This window comes from Dermacentor variabilis, chromosome 5 (genome assembly GCF_050947875.1).
Source record: "Dermacentor variabilis isolate Ectoservices chromosome 5, ASM5094787v1, whole genome shotgun sequence".
Lineage (NCBI taxonomy): Eukaryota > Metazoa > Arthropoda > Arachnida > Ixodida > Ixodidae > Dermacentor > Dermacentor variabilis.
The window spans coordinates 57092535-57117135 of NC_134572.1; the positions used below are offsets into that span (position 1 = coordinate 57092535).

General features: G+C 50.0%; 1 protein-coding gene across 2 annotated transcripts in view; it reads right to left on the reverse strand.

Moving 5' to 3' along the window:
- The window catches only part of LOC142582635 (uncharacterized), a 122105-nt gene that overhangs the window by 15355 nt on the left and 82149 nt on the right, over positions 1–24601 (reverse strand). The window contains exon 7 of one of the 2 annotated variants that reach the window (XM_075692545.1): positions 7427–7510. The exons of the other annotated variant lie outside the window; for it this stretch is intronic. Within the exon in view, the coding sequence (XP_075548660.1) occupies positions 7427–7510 (84 nt within the window). The remainder of the gene's footprint in view (positions 1–7426; positions 7511–24601) is intronic. 2 annotated transcript variants of the gene reach the window in all.

Below are 24601 nucleotides of genomic sequence, written 5' to 3' on the forward strand. Positions count from 1 at the left end.
GTTTGTACTTGCCCAAGCAGCGAACCAGTCACAATATTTCCGTTAGAGTGCTTTAGCAGAGCGCTACCAATCTGCGCCTGCCTTTACAGCTTCTGTCATAAACCATCAGCGCGTGTGAGTTGCGGTAATATAACGCTCGACCAAGTGGCAGTTCATGAGGGGAGTATAGTCTTAACGGTGTAGAGAGGTAGCACTGTGCTCTTTAGCTAAATACTTTTCCGTGAGGGGCAGTATCGTCGCTTTTTGAAACGGTAAGCACAGTTTACGCTAAGAGAAACCGAAACCTAATGGCCAATATGACAATTCAGGCAAAAAAGGAATGGCATGCGACTTAATAGTGCAACATACTTTTCAAGATCGAAGTTGAAAAACCCTCCAAACAGCTTTTTATTCGACTTCCGTTTGCTACGGATATTTATGAGTCTGCGACAGAGTCTTGTGAAGAAAGTATTGCGTATTTATCTTTTTTCTTTTGGTCGTTGTTTCATACATTCAAGCGTCAAACGTGTAAGAGTATCTTGATATATGTAGTACACATTTCTTTGTGCATCCCCAAGTCACTATGGACTTCTCAAAGGACGGCATAGGAATTCCCGTAGTATGACTGCAAGAAAAGAGAGAGAGAAAGGCTGATACAACGAGTGTGTCCTGTATAAAACCAAGGTGCTGGTGAGGCAAGTCGACGGATACGAGGCTCTACCAGAGAAATATTCCAGAGAAGTAGTCCGAAGGCTCACTTCTTGGGAAGAACAATTTGTGGCGTCCTGCTACCGGATGTACGTCACTCTATATAGCAGCTAACAGCAACCGATGCTCGGCACCGGTGGCCTGCTTTAAGTGTGGCCAAGAGAGATAAAGCTCCCGCAATGCGAAAGATGAAAGGTATGTGCTCATGACGCAAAATGCCCTTGAGGGTCTCACTGGACAGAGCGCTACAGCCGAGGAAGTACGCATTGCGTTTATGACTCCGTAGCCAGCTAGCACTCCTCATCGGCTGAGGGCCTGCCCCGTCGCATATATGATTCCAGCTGAGGACATTCCAATTTGGCCAAGGCGACGACGGCGACACACGGCGTGGAAACGTGCTAATAAGAAAAATAACAAAATAGACGAATAAATATTCTCGTGGTAATCAGCTGTATAGGCCCGCTGGTCATATTTATCGCCAACTTCTCGTCGCCGATTCAAGGCCTTCATTAGAGGCGATACGCGAACTGCCGCTTCTGCTTTGCCCGCTCGTCGTAGAGTTCCTCTTACTCGCGCGTTTCCTTCATCTCCAGCTGTGTATTATTGCGTCGCCGCGCCTGCATCGACCGCGCGAGCCCGGGAATACTCGGGTGCGGGTTTGTCTCCTCCCTGCACTCACACACACACACAGACGCACACACGTGGGCTGGGTTGCCGATCTTATCGCGGTACTTTCCCAAGGCGACGACGACGAAGACGATGACTAGGACTGACTGCTTCGACGTCGCTCACGCTATGCTCACGCCGTCGACTATCCGCTGCTGTAAGACGAAGTGTGTGCGCGTGAGAGAGAGAGAGAGTGAGATAGAGAGAGAGAGAGGGAGGGAGAGAGGCTTTTGGACGCGTTATATTGGAGTGGCTACAACGAGGCTCGCATGCGGCGCGCGCGGCCCCCTTCGCGCTTGAGCGAACAGACTGCGGTTGCGCCGCAGCCGTCGTTGCTCCCTCGCCAGTAATTGAGCGCCGCATCTACGGTCGCGATGGAGGAACCAGATAGAGACACACACACACACACCCGCGCGTGCGCTCGCAGTCCGACTGGATTTCCGCGCCAACTGTGTAGCGAGCAGGCCCGTCGTCTCACATAGACGTGCAAACACAAGCAGCACCTCTACCACGCCCGCGGGAGCGCAAGCGTGAGTGAGCGAAAGAGAACCTTACGACGGCTTGGGGTGCCTGTGCATGCGCTCCCAAGTAGTATAGTTACGCGAGTGTTTCTCGACATAGACGCACAGAGAGATACGGGAAGTCTTGGCTTCGATCCAGAGCTCGTGCATTAGTAAACAGCCGGTGGTTTGGAAACGACACGGAGTGGTCATGTGTGCAAGGTGTGCATACGACGATTGTTGCTTCGCGAGAAACAAAATTTGGAAATAGATATGCGAACAAGCCTATTTGCGCCGGTGAAAAAAAAAAAGAAATATAAGAACTAAGGCAAGTTGTTGCCCCCAGGCTGAATGTCCGAACTCAGTCTGCCTATTTGCATCAGCACAAATAGCCAGCTTCAAGGTTGCTACTGGACTGCAGTAAGGTTGAAATACGTTAAAAGCTTTTAGATGCCTATCCAGCCGCACTTAGTATGTAGTTTCCGAATTTCCCGGCTTAGCTGCGACCATCGCCATTTTTGGTTTTAGTGCGGTCGCACTCACGAAAGGCCAAGAAAGAAAGAAGAGGAGGAGGTCGTTTTGTTTTGCAGAGGCCGAGCTCCAAGGAGGGCACAGTCTAACGCTCATTGTTTATACCTTACAGCATAGCTCCGAAAATTCGCGATCTATTCTCTCTAACAAGTTAGGTAGCTTGAACAACTGTGGTATTAGTGCTTGTAATAGATGGATGAAGTTGTTATTACGCTCTCCTTGGACTCAAACTTACATATTGTGGTCAGTTCGTGCTTGCGAACGAAATCTTACGCTCAACTGCGTCTTTGGTAAGCGCTACGTTTACGAATGTGACGAGTCGGTGAAATTATCGGGTGCGCATAAAGTGCGTTCTGTGCTCCGAGCCATGCGACCTTGAACGAAGTCGCCTTGTTTTTCTTTTATTTTTTTCTGCTCTTTGATATCGTGCATGAGACCTATCAGACGACAAACACCTGTGCAATTAGTTCCCTTGGAGCGAGTCCAGCTCGTCAAAATGCTTATGGGGAAAATGAGCTTTCCAGTAGCGGAATCTAAATTTTATTCCACGTTGTCCCTAGAGAAACACTACGTGGTGCCAAAGAATAGAGAGGCGTGTCGTTTGGCTGAGTGTCCCCAGGTTATAAAGAACTGACACCATAGGCGTTACTCCAAGATTTCTCGCGAGAAATTCACCGATACAGCAGGCACAAGCTGCGCAGCTTGTGTCTGCCCTGGGTCATATTATTTCATCGCCTTTATTATACACTTCGCATGTGCCTGAAGAACGAATGCTAAAGGAATTAGGCACGCGATAAAATGTGAGTAATAAGGAAGCTCAACGCGTAGCATTTAGTCATAAACAGCTAGAGAGGCAGTTAGCTGCTTAGTTAAGCATCGAAGATTACGAAGCACAAGGCCTTTTTTTTCGTTAACTCCAGCAGGAAGCTGCTGCTCTTGTACGCATAATGATGAACTACGGTATCCGTGAGGAATACGCTTATATAGAACAACTGCTTCTTTGCAGGGCTGAATCTTAACGAAACAATGAACATCCTCACCATCACTGCAACTGCATGCATTTTCATCAAGTGACTGTATGAGCAGCCATCATTACGACGAAGCAAATACGTAGCTTTATACAGGTACATGATTCGTTATTGCAAAGATTCCTGTTTTTTACGTTCACGTTAATTCTTAAACGCCTGCGTGTTGCCTAGTAAGCTTGTAAATCACATGAGATGCCAGTAATAGCATTCATTATGGCGCCGTGTCATCCACGTCCCTACAATAGCTCGCAGCAGCACTAAATTTCATGGAATGAAATTTATGCGATTCTTAACTCTTATCGTCACACAGCTCACTTTCTTTAACACTCTTCAGACGCGCACCGAAACGACTCACTGGTCCTCACTCCCTTTTCCGCTGATCAAAAACATTCCAAGAGCCCTTATACTATAGCCCGCAGGCCTCCGCAATTTGTCATTGCCATTCTTTCCTAATTAAGTGATTATCAACACGTTTAACGCAGAACGAAGAATACTGGCAGTGCTGCTCACAATCAAAGCTATCAAACTGACTGGTAAGGGTTGCCTATCCAATCGCTATCAACTCTGGAGGGAAACGACAAAGAACATGGACAAGCAAGGAACGGCGTGAAACGTCGCGGAGAAGAAACGAAGGCTTTTCGTCGACTGCTTCAGCGCGGACACGAGACACGAGAAAAGTAAGAGAACGAAGCAAAATGCAACACGGTGCAGGAAGCGCCGCATTATATGGCATCGCTTCGGGACTGACAGGGAAAAAACGGCAAATGCGCCCCGAAAAGTGAGGACGGAGGGAGACTGGCGGCGTCGGCCGGCCCTTGTCGCCCATCGGGCGGTGGCAATCTGGTGCGCAGACGCAGTCGTACAGCGCGCCGATGCCGTGGTGCCGCTGCCCCACCCTTGCATTTAGACTCTCGCGTCGTCGTCCACTGGGATGTAGGCCGCACAGCCGCAGAAGCCGAGATACGGGTCGCGTGGCCAAGCGCGCTCTGCAGCCTTGCGTTATAGTTATACGCGTAGCTCCGAGGCACCGCTTCGCGCGGGAGCCCGGCCGTCTACTGCTACACTGCGCTTAGCGCGGTGGGAACGGCCCTGTCGCGCCTCAACAGGGCGCCGCTGGAAACTGAGTGTGCGTGCGTGTGTGTTGCTTCGGGCAGAGGAGATAGGCACACACCACACTGCGCTTAACGCGGACGCGCGCTTTCGGCGATGCTGGCTGGGGCGTGTACGCGAGCCGATGGAGATGACTATGACGATGCTGTATACGTATATGGTTTGCTTGTAGCAGTCGTAGTAGTAGTAGTAGTGTAAACCGCCTCGCGGACACACCTTGTATATCGGGGCGGTTCGCATTACTCCAAATCGGTCCCGCTCTAGGCGACACGGGTTCCGCGAAGCAACCAGATTGAGATTTGTGTCGCATTCGTCGTCGCCGTCTTCGTCGCGTTCATGGCAGTGCGGGTCCGTATATACGTGACTGCGAACGTGATTCGAGGAAAACAAAGTCGATGAGAGAGATGGAAGCAGTGATAATGAGCAAACTCTTCTTATTCGTCTGACGGGCCCGGGATGCAGGTAAAGTGTAGGGTCGCTGTAGCAGGGAGAACAAATGGAGAAGAAGAAGACGCAAGGACACTTAAAGAAGCGCAAGACGTCCGTAAACCACGTTCATACCATAGCTAAATATTGGCGATTTAGAATTACTGCAGGGTTGGCATGTCGAATTGATAACTATTGCGCAGAGGGGATGAGGACACGAGCGGAGAAATCCGTCCTTGTCGCCATTTCTCTACTTGTGTCCTCGTCCTTTTTGAGCATTATAGTTGCAATGAATTGGTGACTTACATTCATGTTTTGTTGCCGCGATAAGCTCGCGCAACTACAGTGGGTGATCGAAAGGAAGGAGACGCCATTATCAGATAGGTTCAAACCAGTGCCCCAAACTCCGTTTTACGCGACACCTCTCGTGTGAACAACTCCGCGTATTCAGTTAGGTCGGTTAGTTCAGCCAACCGAAACACAAACCATGGTCGCCCTTACGCGCACTTTTATGTGCCATAGCCGTGACTTGAAGGTGAATATGGAAGAAAACTGCAGAAAGAAACAAAACAAGTGGCAGTATAGCATGCTGCATGCAAAACTCGTATAGTTAACGTTGTCGGGCGTCTCGAGAAACCCACTGCTAAGCAAACAGCCCACGTGGAACTGTGTGGGCGACCCGCAAGACGTCAGCCTTTTTTAAAACGGTCTGGACAACACGTCAAACGGGAGACATAAAAACGCTCTAACACCCGGAACAACCTTCACTGCGCTGTCTTCACAGGTTAACCTTCTGCGGACGGAGAAACATTGAGGGATAGTGAGAGAGAGAGAGAGAGAGAGAGTGAGAGAGAGAGAGAGAGAGAGAGAGAGAGAGAGAGAGAGAGAGAGAGAGAGAGAGAGAGAGAGAGAGAGAGAAGGATCGAGATCGAGAGCTGTATAACACCAGTACCACTCGGCCAATTTTAGTGCAATTCTGGTAGTGCTGCGATCTCCGCCCATGCGAGGGCAGTAAATGTCAGCGATGGGTCGACTCCCTGCCAGCGGCAGCCGTTGATGCATTCGGAACGATGCGGATGCCTTTGCTTTGCCGTGGCGACGGCAACGAGAGCCTGCATCTTCGGTTCCGATAGACTGCGCGCCCAACTTTCGCTCTTTATTTAGTCGTTTTTCGTGACCTCTTCCACGCACTCGTAAACCCGGGCAAAACGTCAGGTGAACTACCTTCCCGCGCCTCCGAAGGTCGTTGTCTGGCCGCGACTGACCGCCGCAGTTTCGCAGGGAGCTTACGTTTCGGAGAGAAAACATTCGCCCGCAGTTTCGAAAAGCGATGTACAGCTGCTGATGCGTGAAAACATCGCGCTTCGGAAATTACTCGGATTGACCATGTACGATTTTTTCTTTCTTTCTTTCTTTCTTTCTTTCTTTCTTCTTAGTTCATGGATACTCGGTGGCAGATTCTTGAAATTTGCCATATGGATCGATAACAGCGCATACCTAAAAAATATAGTAGCCTGCAAGGCTATGCAAGGGAGATAAATTTTGTGTATCACGCATCAGTTTTGTTCGGGCTGTATCAGATGGCCTGTAAGTACAGTGCTAGCGGTACTGCGCATTATAAATGCTTAGTGCATAGTAAAAGGCCCTACCATGAAATAAAACGACCCCCCCCCCCCCCCCCAATTTGCCGAAACGTACATTGCTGACAATATATGCGATGTCCTTATTCTCTCTGTCTCCGCCACTTTTTTTTTTAAGTACACACGAGGTGATTCTCGAAAGTTAACTTTTGTGTAAGTGTCAAGAAGTGCTTGAAACACTCTATTAGTACAAAAAGAAAATAATAAATGCATTTATTGTGTTTAGTGCGATTGTAGTTTGAAAATTATAAGTTATCGTGATTGGCAGCAGTAAAAGAGGAAGAATTTCATCAATTTGTTGTTTGACAACAGTAAGAAAGGAATATTTTTATGAAATTTTCTGTTTTCTGCACACCGAACACAACTAAAACGCGCTCTGACAAGAAATTAACATAATTGGCTAAACATGCGCAGTAAGATCACGGTTCTTTCATAAAGGGGAAAAAAACTTATAAGTGCGAACGGTCAATCGCTTCTCAGTTCGCATTGCTATTACTTCTACAGGTAGAACGAAAGCTTCCACTACCAGGATATGTTTCAGTGTGGGTGAACTAACAAAAGAAACGCCATTCCTTGCCACATAGGCATCCTAGTGAGTGATACGGCGTAAATATATCCGATGCAAACTCCACATCTCTTATTAAAGTCTAAGAAGTAGATAAACGCAACACGAAAAAAGCGACGCAGGCTGTAGAGGCGTACGTGCAGGAATAAGCTATTTCGCCCTATACTGGAATGAGACGCGGAGCTGGAATGCCGTTCATCACTGCGCTGTGACACCCATTCATGCGGGCGTGACAAGAGGCGTGATCTGGGTCGTGGGAGCATCACTCCATACCTTCGTGGGTTTTCAGGTGAGCTCGCAGATTGCAGGCCAAGGCGAACCTCTTTTGGCAGTACTCGCATATGTGAGGCTTATCACCTGCGTCAAGTGCAAGGAGAAAAGAAAGCAGGAGGAAGAGAATTTTTAGTAGAGAAAGCAACAGTGACCTTTGCAATTGTAAATAATCTCACGCGTAGTTAGACTGCACTTTAAGATGATCTAAAAGTAATAGATAACCGTTTTTCCTCAGCAAATAATAAACTAATTCAGAGTATATCACTTATGTGATTGGAATTTATTTCTACTTATTTGCGTCACATTGTATATCTATGCTTGTTGCACGTGTAATAATTTTCGTTTCCTTGGTTTATCTTTTCTGGTATTGCTGGGTGTATACGTTTTACCAGCTCATTTTTTCTGCCGCTTGTTTGTTCTATATTCCTGATTGTATTATGCCACTCTGCTAAAATAAATTCTTAGGCGTGCAGTATCTCTAACTAAATAAATGATAATAAATATATACATGCATAATTTTGCATTACATAAGTTCACAAAATATTGTGAATCCTCTTTTGTGAATATGCATCACGCTAGCTTTCTTGCTGCTGCCTCATTACACCTGTTTTTTTTTAAATATATCAGTGCGAATTCGAGAACCTAACAGCTGCTTTCTCCAGTACCTTTGCATGTACGTGCTTGCTTTTTTGAAATATTGAGCGACGGAATGACTGTACTTTAAGGCCTAATGCATAACGAAGTGTTATAGACTGTCATCACTGACCTATGATGATGTGCTGTACATCCTCAGGCGTCATCGGTACATCCGATGTCCGCCTTCCTAGGAACAGCTAATTGTTCATTCCATTACTGAATGTTGTACCATCGCAGGAGAGGACCGGCATGCGTGAGGAGAATCACTCTACCGTCGCTCTTCGCGTGTGTGCAACAGTCGATAGCATTCGCGTTTGCAGACTTCAGTAGACGTAATGCAAAGGTGCTCAGTCAACTGAGTAATCTGGGCAACGACAGGAAGAGAAGGACGGAAAACAAAACAAAGCCGCTTTTCCGAAAGCGCGCTCTCGCATTAGTTTGCCGCGCACGCCTTGCCAGCCCCGGAGACCCTCTTCCCCGCAACCACTTCACGTACGACGAGCAAGCGTCTCTCCGCGCTGACAAGCGCAGCCTCGATTCGCCCCAACGCAAACCAGCGCGTGTTTGCCGCGCGCGTCCGTCTGTGCTGGCGAATGATGATGGCTGCGCGTGCCGCGTGGGAGGAACAAGAGGCCAAGCGACGACGACCCTGCATGTCGGCGGCACGCGCTGCCGCGGAGTTTCGTTCGGGCAGCGCCCGGACACACACGCAAACACGAGCGGAGAGAAAGGGGGCGAATAGCATCGGGGCAGTGGCACGCCGGTTCGCGGCCTCGCATCGAGGGAACGGGGGGGGTGGGGGGGGGGGGGAGGGGTTTACACACACACGCTCTGAAGCAGCAGCAGCAGCAGCATCCCAAGCGGACCGACTCGGCTCGTCTCTGCTGTATCGCTCCACGCCTAAGGGCCACGCGCAGACGCCCCCGTGTATTGCGTGGTGGAACCGCGGAACGCCGTGAGTGACGAGAGCGCCGCGTGGCGTGCCCCCGGCATCGTTCGCAGAAACAAAAGCGAGCTCGCGCGCACCAGATGGGCGATTTAACCCGTGACGAGTGCCCGCGCGAACGCGCTGCTGCCGCGAACGTTCGCCACACTTCCGGGGCTGGGTGGCGGGAGCGCGCGCGTTCGACCTCGCGCGTGCGCGCAATCCGTCGTCAAGGCGTTGGGCAATGTTTAGGAAGACGCTGGCGTATATTCGTGTGCTTCCGCTGTTGTAGAAGGTATCGGTGGAGCAAGGATTACTGGAAATCCGTCTTCCTCTGGTAAATCTTCAGAGAGGAGACAACGAGCGCCGACTGTTTCTGCACCCTCTTCCTAAACGTGGCGGGAAAGGAAGCTTGCAAAATCGCAAGCTCTCTAACTGAAGTTGCATTTAGTCTTAAGCAAAGTTTTCGGCTGCTCCTTCTGATGCGTTTTGGGCCATCACCACTCAGTTTGATCCCTGCAACAAATTAGCGAAGCACAATCTCCAGACATCTTGTTAGATTCAAAGTACGTGTCTCGCTTTATGCCTTCGTTCATGGATCAGAAGCTAAATATTGCCTTGCGTTGATAGCGCAGTATTCCCTCAAATTTGAACATTTCATGAGTAGCAGTGCATTTTAGTCCTATCACAAGCCACCATCGGCAGGCTGGAGCGCTAACACAATGCAATTGTTTAATGAATCAAGACTATTCCTCTGTGTTACCGCAACGTGTCGTCATGGCTACTGCTCCCAAATATTTCCTTCACGTTATTTTTAACAATTTGTCTTAAAAATGGGGACCATCTTTCCTACGCAACGTAAATCAAGAGCAGACGGTGGCAGCCCTTTCAGTCAGTACGATGCCGCCTATGGGGAGAACAAACCTCGCGTTGCAGCAGCGCACGAGCAGCCAGACTACGGCCAGCATATAGCCCTCGTCCACATGTTTTTCCCTTCAACCCATGCTGGAACCGAGTACCACCAGCGCTGTGGATGCGCACGTTCGTGGCTATGCTGTCCAGCGCTTACACGCATGCCCCACACCCGGTGGAGCGAAACGACGCCGCACTGGTCGGCGCGTTCCGACAGAGCGCGCCCGAGGACAACGCGCACACCAAACCCGCTCTCCTATATATACGCGCATGCACAAGGGGCACCAGTAGCGAGTTGCAACGGTTGGAGCACGCGAGCGCCTCATTTATTGTAATCGGAGGGAAGCGCCGAGAGGTGAGCCGAAGAAGATGGCGAAGGGGGAGAGAAAAATTGCCCCGCAGCGCAGCGTGCATCGGCGGCGAGAACACGTGCGAGAAGGTGGTGCGGGGAAAGGGGAGGCGACAGGCAGGAGCCACCCGTATTACACGCACAAGCACGCGCACACGCACGCACGGTATCAGGGGCGGCGGTGGCTATAGGCCGTGGCGACGCCGCCGGTGGAAATTTCGGCGACCGCCTCGGGAGCGTGCGGGCCGGCCGGTCGCCACAGCGGCTCGGCGCTATCGAGGCGACATCTCGGCGACGACCGTCGTGGCCAACCTCCCCTTCTCGCTTGTCTGGACACCGAAATGTCCGTCGATCATCATCGGCGAGGAGGCAGCGGCAGGCCCAAGGCTTGCTCGGTCCATCTTCCCGCCGTACTCTTCTTCTTTCGGCCACAGTCGGTGGTGTCGCATCGCCCAAGCTCGTTTCCCCAGGCGCTTTTTTTTTTTCCGAGCCGCAGCAATTAACCGGAGCAGAGAGGAAAAGTAAAAAATAAGACGCTCGCAGCGAGAAGACGCAGAACAACGAGCCCTAAGGGGTGGGATGGTCGGGCGAGGGGACACATTTGGCCGGGGCTCTATGGTTATGTCGCGGCCGCGCCCTCTCATCAGGGATGCGCTGCAGAAGGAAGAGCGCTTCGAGCAAAGCTTTGGCGGCGAGCGCGCACGACGCGCGCTCGAACGCACGCCAGTGTGTCCAGTGGAGGCTCTTCGTGTCGCTGGCTCAATTTTCGTGGCCTCGCGCAGCGCGACCCGCCAGGGTGACGCCCAAAGTTCGCGAGCCTGACTGGCGCCGGCGCGTGCATCCCGCAGGAGAGGGCTAGGAGGAGGCGGAGGGGTCCACAGGCATGCGTTGCTCGTCGTCCGGTTCGTGCGGTGGCGATAGCGCACGTCCGGACGATAATGACACGCAGAAGTACCGGTGCTAGCGCGCGTGAAGCCCGTGTCGGGTAGTTTGTTTAAGGAGCACAGGAAACATGCCACCGTAATTTGACAGTCATAAATCAGCTTACAATTTTAAGCTTACTGTACTGCGCCTGTAAACAAGCTCCAGAGCGTGACGTCACGAAGTTGGGAAACACTGCCGTGAGTTTCAGCGCAGGTAGTGATAGTTTTATTTAGAAGGCAACTTCTAATGATGCAAGACTTCTCGGTGGACGAGATGAACACTTGTGGGCAAGTTTTCAACGAGTTGCTTACTGAAGGTTATTAATTATTATATCAGGGAACAGTAAAGAAGCGGTTTACCAGAGTGCTATGTGATGATGACGAATGTGGCGTCTTGTGGCGCAACGGCCGAATATAATTGAGCGTTATGTGCTTCTCTGCTCCTTTTTGCCTGCATTATGAGTCGCCAAGCTTGCTTCTTCAAAACCATGAAGTTCGCTATAGAGTTCGGCTGGCTGGACCCTGCAGTCAGAACATCTGACGTGGGGTATGGGTATGGAACCAGAGCTTTTGTTCACACCTGGCTCGTAGGAAGAGCTGAAGGTGTACATGCTATGAGTAAGTACAGTGTGAAAGAAAAAACTGCTGCTAAGACAACACAGGAAAAAAGAAGAAAAGAAGAACAATGTTTTCAATTCTCGTAGCAAAATGGTGCCTCCAAATAAATGTCTTGGGACGTGTAAGCGCGCTGTTAAAATGGCTTTGTTGTCACTCCTGAAAGGTAAAGGTGACGATTGATGAGTCTCAGCCTGCTAGAGTATGTCAAAGGTTACGTGGCGTTCTATGTTATTGTTAAGAAGCATTTCATCGTCTACGCTCTGTGAGCGTAGACGATCATTTGGTGTTGACAAGCTATATAGGATACGAAGCATCGTAGCCACAATGGAATACGCTTCGCTATAGTTTGCACGGGCAAGAATTGTAAACAGATGCAGGTACTCCAATCCAGGCATTTAGAATAAAATATTGCTTCTATAGGCTTTCTTTCTGGCAATGTAAACACACGCGTGTCAAGCAGAAACACGGCTAGGCAAAATAGTAGAGCTAAACTACCGTCTGATAACCATCCGTACGTAGTCTACTTTCTCTAGTCTTCCTATTCCTCTATTCCCCTCTACCAGCGTAGGATAGCGAACCAAACAATCTTCTGATTAATATCCCAGCCTGCTCTGTTTTCTCTCCCCAGTTTCCCGATTCCTGTTACACTGACAGCTTGTTAAGCAGCATAGCAGCTGTCACCGTTATTATTCTCTGCAGAAGTAGAATAATCGCGGAGGTGGGGTAACTCGGAGTTTAGTCTCAAAACATTGACATTGCCACCAAAATATAAAAGAAAGAAAGAGAGAGAGAGAGAAGAGGAGGGAAAGAAAGCTAGAAAAGAAGAGGGTGCATAGACAGGATAAGAACAGCCAAATGCACCCACACACAAGGCAGAAGGTCGCTAATTCCAGGTCATAAAACACTCTCGCGGCATGCCTGCTCCCCACAGCCACCTCTCGCACCACCTGCAGAGGACACGACGAACCGAAACCACCTGCGCATTTTCGATCTCGAAGCGAAGGCCAGAGCCAAAGCTGTGCTCGGTGGCACGGGATGGAGCGCACCGTGGCTGCTGTTGTATGTGTACGTGTATACCCGAGAGCGACAGTGCAGCGGACCCTGCAATTTCAGTCCTTCAACCGCGTTCGTCGATGGTCGCCTCCTCCCGGTGCTGAGCGCACGCGCCGAGAGTGCGAAGTCGACAACGATGATGACGCCGACGAAGGTCTCGTGGCGGAGGTGCCGGTATAGGGCGCTGTATACGCGCCGCGCGTCCGTCGAGGCGCCTATTTGGCCTCGCGCGAGCCGATCGAGCACCCATTTTGGGGTGGGTACAAACCACGACGTGCGGTCGGGAAAACACCGAACATGTTATTTCTTGGCTTCGAAGAGTGTCCTTCCACTGTCCGCGTATCAGTATATGCCTGGCAGTCGAGCGCGGGACGCCGGGGTTCTGTGTCCTTCGAGCCAGGTACAGCCAGCCTTCTTAAGAGGACACAGTACACCCGCCCACAAGACAGCTATAGTGTTGCAAAAGATAGAACAACAAAGCTGTCGATGCTTGCCAGTTGTATCTTTACATTTACGTGACAAAAAGAAAAGAGAGGAAGAGTGGGGGTGGGGTCAAATACAGGATGTGTGGGGGGTGTCTGTTCTTCTGGGAGCGTACGTATTCACAAAAAGCTCTTATGCTAGAATTTTTCGCAAGAGCCGATTCCAGCCATTCTTGTTGCTGGGCATACGATTAGCGAAGCAAGTAACACTTACGAACGAAAAGCATTGTGATTGTGACCCCTGCTTTTCTTGTTTCTATACTTTCGATCTATACGCTTGCTGGCAACGCTGGCTGACAACGCTAGATCGACGCTGGCCTCGGCACGGCTAGATTTGTCTATGCGAATGTTAATTTCTTATATATGTTAAAAGCAACCGCCTTGCTTAATCTCAACGGCAAGGACGTTTTAATTGAAAGGTGAGTAAGCGTATAGAAAGGCATATTGCGCTTCTATATATACACGTTGAATTTTCAGAAGGGACTCAGATCTTCTCTCCTGCCCCTGAGGTGCCGCTATGCGCGAAAAGGAGTTGTAGGTACTGTTTTTCCTCTGAATTTCCCTAAACGGTTGCAGCACTTGAGGCTACGAAACAGGCTCTACTTCCGTGCCCAATGGCAGCGTCTCGCATTGTAATTTTTTATCAGTCTATAGGAGCGAATACTAGCATGCACTCACCGTTCGGTGTACAGTACAACGTACTAGTATCCAAAACCTGCAAACCTTTAGCACAGGGCAACCTAATCAGCGTGCACTCAATAATGACAAAGCAGTGGGGACTAGCGAGAAGAGGCTTTTGTAATGCCCCTCTCCAGCGTTCCCACTCACACTGGGGTATTTTGCAACGAGGCACAGTTCTTTCGAAAGAAACAATGTACGCAGTCCTCCGCCAACGCCAAAGAAGTATGCACATCTTACAGTGGCGAGAAGGAAATAATGAGCGAAACAGTTCAAAACAAATAAACGACGAAAGTGAAAAGCCGTAGTGCAACCGCGCATGCGCGCCCGTGGTTTCTTGTACGAGTAGCGCGAGCAAAATTGCGATACATCTGGGAGGAAAGAAAAAGAAAGTAATCCGAAACAAACAAACAAACAAGAAAACGCGCCCCGCTCGCTTGATGCCGCAGCGGCGCGTGTAATATTATTCACGCTGAATTGCGCCCAGCGCGCGCGCGCAGCGCAACAGGTTTCACCTCTTTCGGAGCGGCGTCCCGTCTCCTGAACAGTGGGCGCCATGGAACCGCGCGGCACAAAGCACTCTGACCCAGTGGGACGACGACGTGCAGGGATGGAGGGGGGGGGGGGGAGGAAGCATATGCGGGGAACGAGAGAGTCCTTGCAGCGGCGTGCCCGAGTCCCCGTCGGGTAATTGCGAGAATGCGTCTCGAGCACGCGGCGGCGTTATGTATACGCGCACTTAACTTGTCACCCCGCAATAATGCGCTTTCCGGACCGGCAAAGGATACGCGACTCCCTTATACACTATAGCATGCGAGTTGCGCTATAGCATGCGACATTGCGCGTTCGTGTAAGGCGACGTGCGCTGATCCTTTGGCTCTACACTCTTTCAGCTGCCGATCGGAAGGCAGGGGGGAGGAGGGGGGCAGGAAGAAAGAAATTACATAGCGTTTCGCACCGGGGGGCGTTTGATTTCGCTCGTGTAAAGCAGGCTGTGAAGAGTTGCAACGCCACCGACCTCACCCCCTTCCTTCGCCCTCTCTGGTTGGCGTTTCGGTGAACTGTATCATTGACTCCGGGTGACGCGGCTGCGCCGCTGCCTCGCTCAGAGGTTCAATGCATGGCGACTCCTTTTGCCTTGAGCGGAGGAAGCACGGAGGAATTCGTTTTCCGTACCAGATGCTGCTATAGGCGAACGGTCGGTTCGGGTTGAGCACACAAAAGCTCTCCTGTAATCTCGTAGCGTCTCAAGGCCTTTTTGTGCTTCACAAAGGCAGCATCAGATTAGGAATGTGGCACTTGGCGAATGAAGCGACGCGTCTCTATAACACTCCAGTATGCGGCTTCACCACTCTGTGTTGTTCGAACGCCACCATGTCGGCTTGTATTCCCATTTTATTTTCTTATTGCTTCTCAGCAAATGTTCGTCGTGTTGAGCGCTTCATTTTGGATCGTGAAACCTCAGTCACAGTTGGCACTACATTTCGTCGACAGTGAAGTCGGGGAAGCTTGTGGGAAGTGTTAGCATGAGTTATAGTAGCCCTACACTTACTCTCTCTAATGCACCCAATGAACAAAAAAATAAAATACAAATTTGTAGCCGACAATGTCGTGGGATAAAGGACAGGCTTTCGACATCCTACTTTGCTGCCTATATGTGTTAAATCATGTGTTATGTGTTATATATGGCTATAATTATCACGGTCGCATCCGCCTGTTCAACACAGATGTTGAGCAGGTGTTTGTTCAAATGTTTGTTCCTCATTGTCGGCTGGTATGCTGTTTCGCTCGAGCCAAGCAAGTAAAGGAGCCCGATTTGTTATAGTATGTGTACATCGATGAAGAGCTGTGCGGCATGAAATTCCTCCCTTTCGCAAAGGAAGTTCTTCACAATTTCTTCGACGTCCATGGTGATGACAATACTACCACTTTATAAATTCAAAGTGATGCGGTGCGACTTTAGCAACGCCCCAGCGTCATGCATGCGCATGTATATGTACCGGCAGCAACTCCTCTTCATTATCACTGCTTTCTTACCACCATTTCCCCTCGCTAACAGGAGTAGCAACTAGCTATAAGAAGCAACCTATATACAACTTAGCCTAAGCCGCTCTTTCGGTATTTTTCGTAAGTAAATTATTTCCGCCTCTTTTCGAGCGCGCAATGATTGGCTACATTCATGACGAAATTGTCATAAACAGGGTGTAAGCACTCCGTTGGCATTTTTTCACCCATCCTGGCTCCGAGCCACGGTATCCGCGCTGACATCTCCCCCCCGCCTCTCCCCAAGTTCGAAGAAGCCAATATCTACTCGCATCGGAATTCGCGGACACCACGAACACGCCACGCCTGCTCTGTGATGTTCATTAGCGCACAGCATCTGAGTGGCTATCACCGTTTTCGATCTTGGCTTGCCTCTACTGCGCACAAACGTGCTAGCGCTTTTACGAAACCGCGCCGCGGCAGGATTCGGCTAGTGGTTTACGCGAAAATCCAATCGGCGACCAGCTCGCGTATACAGATTCCTTCTGTGCCGTGGACGCGTGCGAATTGCGTACACGTGTCGCCCACGTAGCACGCCGCGGTGCGACAGGCGCCTTGGTGTCAAAACCGAGGGAATGGCCGCCCACTCGACGAAAAGGCGACGGCAGCGACGTTCCATGCACGTGGTTGCACGCCCTCGGGCACTTCGCTTTCGCGACAAGAAAAAAAAAAAGAGAGAGAAACGGCATGCCTCCGCAGCCTTCCAGTCGGGCTCGCGGGCATAAAGTAATTAGTGCCGGCGGAGAATTGCCCGCTTTTCTTCAGCTCAGCAGCGGCGGGCGGGCGTTTCACGCGAGCGGTAACGCATCGTCGCCTCCGTGCCGAGCCAGGCTTGGCCGCGAATGCGCGCCCGCGCGCCAGTGCGAGCTTCGCGGTGTATGCAGCGATAAGCGACCACCAGCTTCTTGCCGCATGCTAGCTTTTTCTTTCTTGCCTCTTCTGCGTGGCTTCGGCGAAAAAAAAGAAAGGAAGAAAAAGAAATTTTCGAGATTCTCGCGGCGCACGTCCACCTCGATATGCTCTATACTGGAGGCCTGCAGCGTGCGACTGAACCGCGGAACAGGAGTGCAAGCCGGCGACGCTATTCCAGCGGCAGCAAAAGAATGGCGACAGAGCGACGACGGACCTGGCAATGGGCTAAATCCCTTTTATTAGCCGCGCAACAGGCGAACCCGGAGCTGGATGGACACAGGAAGGCCCGTTAACGGACCCAGACTGCGCGGATGAAGCCGCTGGCCGGGAGGGAGGGCGGAGGAACAGGAAGGACTTGTAGCGAGAAGAGGGAGAAAGAGGGGGGGGGGCGGCCGTCGCCGAGTTGCCGGTTATCTTTTCAGATTGCGTCTAATTGCTGCCAATGGGCCCTGTACTATATTTGAGTGTTTGGAACGGTAAACTGCCGCACTCTGCAGCGACGGCGGACGCGTTCCTGCTGATATCGCGGCGGCAGCCCAAGACACCCGCGGCAACTACGGCGATGACGACGGGGGAGAAGCTTTTAAGCCGCCACTGCACGAAGCAAGACAATTACACGATGGGCTCTGAGGATAGTGGTCGCCGTTATCGCCGAACAATCCGCACGCATACACACGCACACACACTCTAGTTTACAGTCCGCACAGCGCCGTTCATGGTTCTTCGCGGTGCGCGCCTGTGTCCCCATCTTTCGAGGGTCGTTCTTTCGTACATGCTTTACGAGCTGGGATTAACGAGACGCGACTCTCACGGACTCTATACAGACTGAGAAGTGCTGCGCACGCAGGCGCCACTTCGGCAGCCCTCGGAGCGACGGCTGTCTCGTGCGCAGCTGCACAGACGACGCGACGAGGGCGTCAGCACATTTTAGACGCCGAGTGCGCAGAGCAAGAAAGCGCTGTCGCGAGTTGCCCTGCGAACGCAGTGTTGGCTTCGCCGATTACAACTGGCGCGAATTGCAGAGTTTAACGACGAGCCTGCCGGGCGACGCCCCTCCACGGCTGAAGTCCTCCTCGAGCGACGCAAGATCCGCGACATCCCATGCGACTCTGCGCGCGGCAAAGAGCTCAAGAAGTACCCAAGTTTCGCGATGTTTTCTCATTCATTCCACAAATATTGGAGCTATAAATATGCAATTTTTGTTTTGTTTCATGCCGCAACAAACAATGCTATTAAGTTTGCTGCGTGACCTAGTATAGTAACGTTGTAGTTGTGCTTAAACGTAAGGCTACGAAAAATGAGATAAACGAACTAGTATCCAACAGTCTTCTAGCCTTATTCAAGAAAGAAAAATGCTATACAACGAACAGGTATGAACAACATCAAGAAAGGGATCACCCATTAAACCATGACGCAAAGTCGAGTGACCAGCTGTATCAAAATAATAAGGTATATGCTAATAATACCTGCGGAAGCTCCAGTTTACCAGTTTTGCCTTTCCTAAAGTAAGCCGCTAGCAAGCCACCACTAGCAAGCTACCATTAGCTCGCCATGCAGTTTTAATGCGAAAGCATTAAGAGGCTCCTATACCCCAGATAGCATTGAAAAGAACGCGTCGTCCGGTCCAATGGTACAAAAATTATCATCATCGACAATGGCTCATACCCCCTAAACAAGCAAAACATACGATGGCTCTTCCCTCTCGTAATGCGGAGGCTTCAATCACTCACCAAAATGAAACGTACAGTGCATACATTCATTGAAATCGCGCATAGAATGTACAGAAACGAGGCGTCTAGTCTATTAATACTAAAAAAAAAAAAAAAAAACACGTAATTTTTTTTAGTGGTTCATACCCTCCTAAGCAAGAAAAAAAAATATATCATACTACCCTATGGCTGAGGCTGCAAGCCCTCAGCAATGTAAAGCGAACAGCTCAGACATTCATTGAAATCACCCATACAGCACACAGAAAAGCAAACGTTTAAATTCTCTGCTGAGAGTACGCGACGTAAAGTCGAAGAGAAACGTCGATGGTGCGAGTCTGGAACCGATATACGAGCGCGCGAAGAAGCGTCGAAAACGAGCCAAAGAAGCCGAACCGCGAAAGCAGCAACGCGACGAGGCGAGACGGCGCATCACCAAGTGTGCAGCAGGCTCTCGCCTTCTTGTGTTACGCGAGTGCAACATACTGCCGAACTTCGATTGCGTTGTGTGCACGTGGAAGGACATCGTGTGCTCACTGCTTCAACTGTACCTGCCGCCACCCACCCACTGCTGCAGTACATTTTACGTATAGAGAAGAAATACAAACTGCGAAGGACAGAGGGAACAGTCCCCAAAGAAACCCATTCGTACTGTACTTCTCACTTCGTCTTTCTTTCCTTTTATTACAAATTTACTAACGTAGACCGGAAGAAGAAAAACAAGCACGAAACAACTTGCAGTTTTTTTTTTTCTAAGATGGACTTCAGTGTACAAGCCTGTTGGTTCAAACTCTTGTTTCATTCTTTTTTTCGGAGTCAAGCGCAAAGGCTTAGGTGTCGTGGTCTGGCGCACTGTCAGTGTCTGAAGATTCAACGAAGATATGCCACTGCCTCTCCTGCTCCGTCTCGGAGGGCAGCTGAAAGATCCCGACAAGAGTAGCTATTACCTCTCGTGGCTGGTCGCCCCCCTGCTCTGTAACCACTGTTTTATCCTCGGACGACCGAGCGTGAGGCTTCTGCAAGACAACGCTTCGCCTTCCAATTTGGAGCCGTCACACCTATAGCGAGCAACGTTCGCGATCGAGTAACTCTCATCTGCGATCGGGCCATGGAATTCGCTTTACTTGTCTAGAGGATGATACCCTCACTTAATGTGAAATTACGTAACCGGGTACAGCTTCAGTGCAAATGATCACTCGTCAACTCACTTGGAGCCTTGACCAAGGCATGGGATTCAGTGAAATATAACTACATTCCGGCAACGCTCCTATCGCTTCTTACAGAGGACTTGTGCACCACCCTTTATTAATAAATGTGATTAATTCCTTCATTCTATTAGTGGCTGTTGGGTGAAAATTTTCGTGAAGTGCTACAAAGGCATGATGAGAAGAAAGATGTCTCAGCTACGGCCTTATCAAACAGAGAAAGTTAGCTGCATATTCTTTTATGAGCACTCGCTTGCGGACATGGATTTGTCAAGAATTAGGCCTCCCTCCCTCACTCACTTCTAGCGATTTAGTGGTCGTGCAAAATAAATGAAAAGTGCAAGCTATATGAACCTTGATGCCTAAGACAAGCATATCCTTTGAGTAAACCAAGTAACCAAAGGAGTGTCAAAATAGGCGTTCACCAGATGTAATTCTTAGAGAACATCGCAGCAATGCGTGATCGCAACGCTAATATGAAAGCGCTCATGCTTCAAATACCGTGGTAAATACTGAGGCAAATCTGTATATCTTCTGCCCTCTGAATTCCCTTGCACGTTCGCAGTTAACATCCCTGTTGTCATTAGGTCATTCGAGCATCAGGCGTTAAAGCGCAACAGACCTGTCTCTTGAGAGCGAGTTAGTCGCTTCGCTGAACTAAAAATGTCTTGGAAAAAATGGGGTACTGTATTTAACTACATAGATATTATTGCCAAATTATTACAAAGCGAAGCTGCCTAACTTAGACAAAATCCATGTCCCCTGCAGGGCGAACAGGCCAAAACAAAATAAAAATAAAAAACTGTTTTTGTTAGATCACTTGTTACGTTGCGAAAAATAGACAGGGCTGTTTAGGTCGTTCCACGCAACTTTCTAAGTGTTGTGACAACAGCAGTGATCCAACTACAATTTCGTCAACTTCGCGCAACAATAAAATGAATTCGTTGAGCACTTCTGCCATCTTTCTATACCGCGAGGAATCTTTAAGATTATATGCACTTCTGGAAATAAAAAAAAGAAAGAGTGAACGTCACTAATACCAAGCAACGAAGAAGCGATGGGGCACCAAGAACAGGGTACTGTGGGACTTTTATTTAAATTGACGTCCCTATCACAGAGCATGCTTCATAAAAAAAATAAAGAAAGAAACGCGGGGCACATTTCTATATCGTACGCTCGGCAGACTCCCTTCTCTTCCTGCCTCCTCTGTTCCCCATACACATGCTCGTATACACGCAACATTAAGTTACCTGACAGGATCAATCTTATTTCATCCCCAAACGCCAACAGGGCCTTTCTCCCCCTTTATTTCTATCTTTCTTTCCTTTGTTTCTCTCTATTCAGTGATCCTGGCGTTTTTATAGGTATACAACAAGGTCGAAAATTCTGACATGCTCAGTCAATACAGCAACAGCCGAGAGAGGTTTCGCATTTTCGAACAACTGTCACAAGTCGTTTTCCGACGGAGCGCCCCCGAAATAATCATCGCGCGACGGCGCGCCTCGCCAGCAAAGGCGAGGGGCTCTCCCATGCAGCCCATATGTGAATGCAGCGTGAGGGCGAAAGAGATGGGTTTATCCGGCAACGGAAGACTTGTCCGCTGCTCAGCCGAGCAGTCAGAGGTGCGGTTTCTGCACGGCAACAGCGGCAGCCGCAGAAGCGGCGGCGGCGGCAGCAACAGCAGCAGTAGCAAGCGGAGCACTAGAATGCTAATAGGGCGAGGCTCCGAGCCGATCTCGACCACATGCACCGCGCCGGCGAAAGGTGTGTTCGTTATTAAGGCGGCCAGCTCGCGCGTAAGGCAGGTAGCGGGTCTCAGCGGTGGCGACCGCATAGTGGTGGATAAGGCACTTGGTCATCGAAGAAGACGAAAAAGAAAACCCCCGCCGTTCTTCATCTGGCACATGCGCTGCCTCTTTGACTCACGCTGCTCGCACGCGGACCTTCTCTTTATTCGATCGCCCTTACTTAATTTTTTTTTTACTTTTTTATGTTGCCTCGTCACTTGTTCTCTTTCTAGCTGCCTGGGCTCTCCATCAGAACACGTCCACGGCGAACAAACGAGTCTGCGCGGGCTACTGGAAATGTACGGGAAGAAAGATTGGCGACGTTCGCTTCTGAGCAGTGCAATAGCTGCGGAAAAGATTACGAGCTGCCCATTTGGCGTCTGTTCTCGATCTTTTCTTTCGTGCGCTTGCACCGATTCACGAAGGCGTATGCGGGGGCGTGGTACCTTTGCATCGTGTTACCGAGCTTTTAAGCATCATCAGTGGTTGAGAATGTCTTTGTTCTTTATACGAACTTGCGCCTTTATATTGACGTCAACTTAAGCTGTCGTTATATAGTACTTCTTGGCTACAGCATGACCACTCAAGCTTCGTCAAACGAAACGTACACGCTATTTACCCCCGAAATGGAAAGTGAAAATGAAAGACTTACAGTAAGACAGACAAAACGGCATTCATTTCGCGTTTATCTTGTAAACTCCATTTTCTGTCCTCGATGCCGTTTCTTTGTTTCGTATTCTCTTTCTTCCGCCTTTACCTTCAGACAAATGACAACATTGTCGGCGGCACTTGCAAACAGCACGCCACTGCAGCAAAAAAAAAAAAAAAAAAAAGAACGCGGAGAGCTACCCTTCTAAATGCAATGACATCCGGCAGTGCGCATGTATAACTTGCAGTTTGCCGCTGCGCGCGCGTGTCTGACTACGGTTATAAGCCCAAATGAGACAGGTTTAGAACTCGATGGCGTGGTCGCACGCATCCTCACGAAAGCCGGCGGCTCTCCTTTGAGCAGCAGTGAAAGAAACCAAGATGTTGCAGGAAAAGCGTCTAGGGGCGATGGCGGCTTCGTCGTTTTCCCTGCCACGTCCACGCAACGTCCCCGTCATAAGATCACCGCAGCAATCCAATTGGCTCGCAAATAAAAGGAGCGGACAGGTGGTTCCTAGGAGCAGTTCAGAAAAAGAAATAACGTCAAAATGAAAAGTTCCTGGGCTGTGAGGCCTAAGGGCTTTTTCCATACCTCCCGCTTTTGTGTAAGCGAAGCGCTGCTAATTCTTGCGGAACGTAGATGGCGTGGGGCACGCACGCAGCACAACCGCCGTCTATAGCACGCACGCACTCCTTCACGCCCCCGCTAGGTGCCTGGCTCATATGTACAGCCACGTGTGGACGCCGCTCCTCTCTACGAGCTCGTGCGCACCTCCAATGGCATTGTTTCGCTGGACCGTGAAGTGCTATTCATCAGCGTGCATTGCTAAGCTCACGCTCTTTCGTGTCTTCGAGCTGTTAATTTCTTTTTGAAGTTCCACTCTTCTCGACATAACAGCTGTCGAAGTAACTCAACTTACCGATTCAACCAATGTCAAACTTGTTTAAGCAGCAGTGGTACCTATTCTATCATGTAAGCTCTTCAGTTTCTTCAAAGCTACTCGCATCAACGAAAAGTGCCTTATTATAGTCTGTATTAATCCAGAGATCATTAGGGGCCAACCAGCCAACGGGAGGCGAACTTCGTAGGTTATATTCGTAATGCCACAGCCGGAGTTGCATACCTGCAAACATGGTATTACAGCGCCTCGGGTCTCCCCGCGTAATTAGTTTGCCGAAGAGTCCCGTAGTAATAGGTGCAATATACCGCGCTTGCGAAACAGCTGCAGCCTCGAACGAAAGCCCACGTTCGCGTCAAATTTACGCGACACTATTGGAGAATGTCCAGCCTCATGACATATGGAAGCGAAGGCGCGCGCGAGCCACACACCGCTTGAGTGAGCGCGTACATAAGACGCCGCAGGTGTGGCATATTATCGCGTCTCGGCTCAAGGCTGCCCTTCGCAATCCTCCAGCAGCGCGCTGCCCAGAAGCGCGGATAGAGGCCGTCGCGCATACGGTGCGCTGCGAGGAAGCACTCGAGATATGGGTGTGTGGACGCGTGTGCGTGTACATACATACGTCCGCAATGAAACAACCACGCATGCTTTGAGATATTGTGTGCGCGCGCCAGCTCCGACGTGGATTTAAAAGGATTGGCGGACGAGACGGCGCGCGCCCATAGGCGTCGGAAAATATTGACGGCCCGTCGCTTAATCAGTGAAGGAAGCAAGGAGTGGGGAAAAAGGGCAACGCAACGCGCCCACAGATTGGTTGGTTTGGTGGCTCGCCTGCCAACGGTGGTGGCGAAATTTGTGTAGCACGTAAACTCAGCTCTGTATACACCCTCTCTGCCTTGGTATCTGCCTTGGTATTACAGGTGATATCGCAAGCGATATTGCAATATGACAATCGTCAATGGGGCCAGTGAGCTGAACAAGTTTGTGGCAAAACACTGGGGCAAAATCAGTATGCTGTCGGATGCGGAAAAGATCTCAATGTTCCATGCAGTTCATTTCATCCCGATCCACTTAAATCATCATCATAATCCTGGTTACGCGCCCTGCAGAGCAAAGGCCTCTCCCATACTTCTCCAACTACCCCGGTCATGTGCTAACTGTGGCCATGTTGTCCCTGCAAATTTCTTAATCTCATCAGCCCACCTAACTTTCTGCCGCCCCCTGCTACGCTTCCCTTCTCTTGGAATCTAGTCCGTAACCCTTAATGACCATCGGTTACCTTCCCTCCTCAATACATGTCCTGCCCATGCCCATTTCTTTTTCATGATTTCAACTAAGATGTCATTAACTCGCGTTTGTTTCCTCACCCAATCTAGTTTGTTATACGTTTCACTAAATC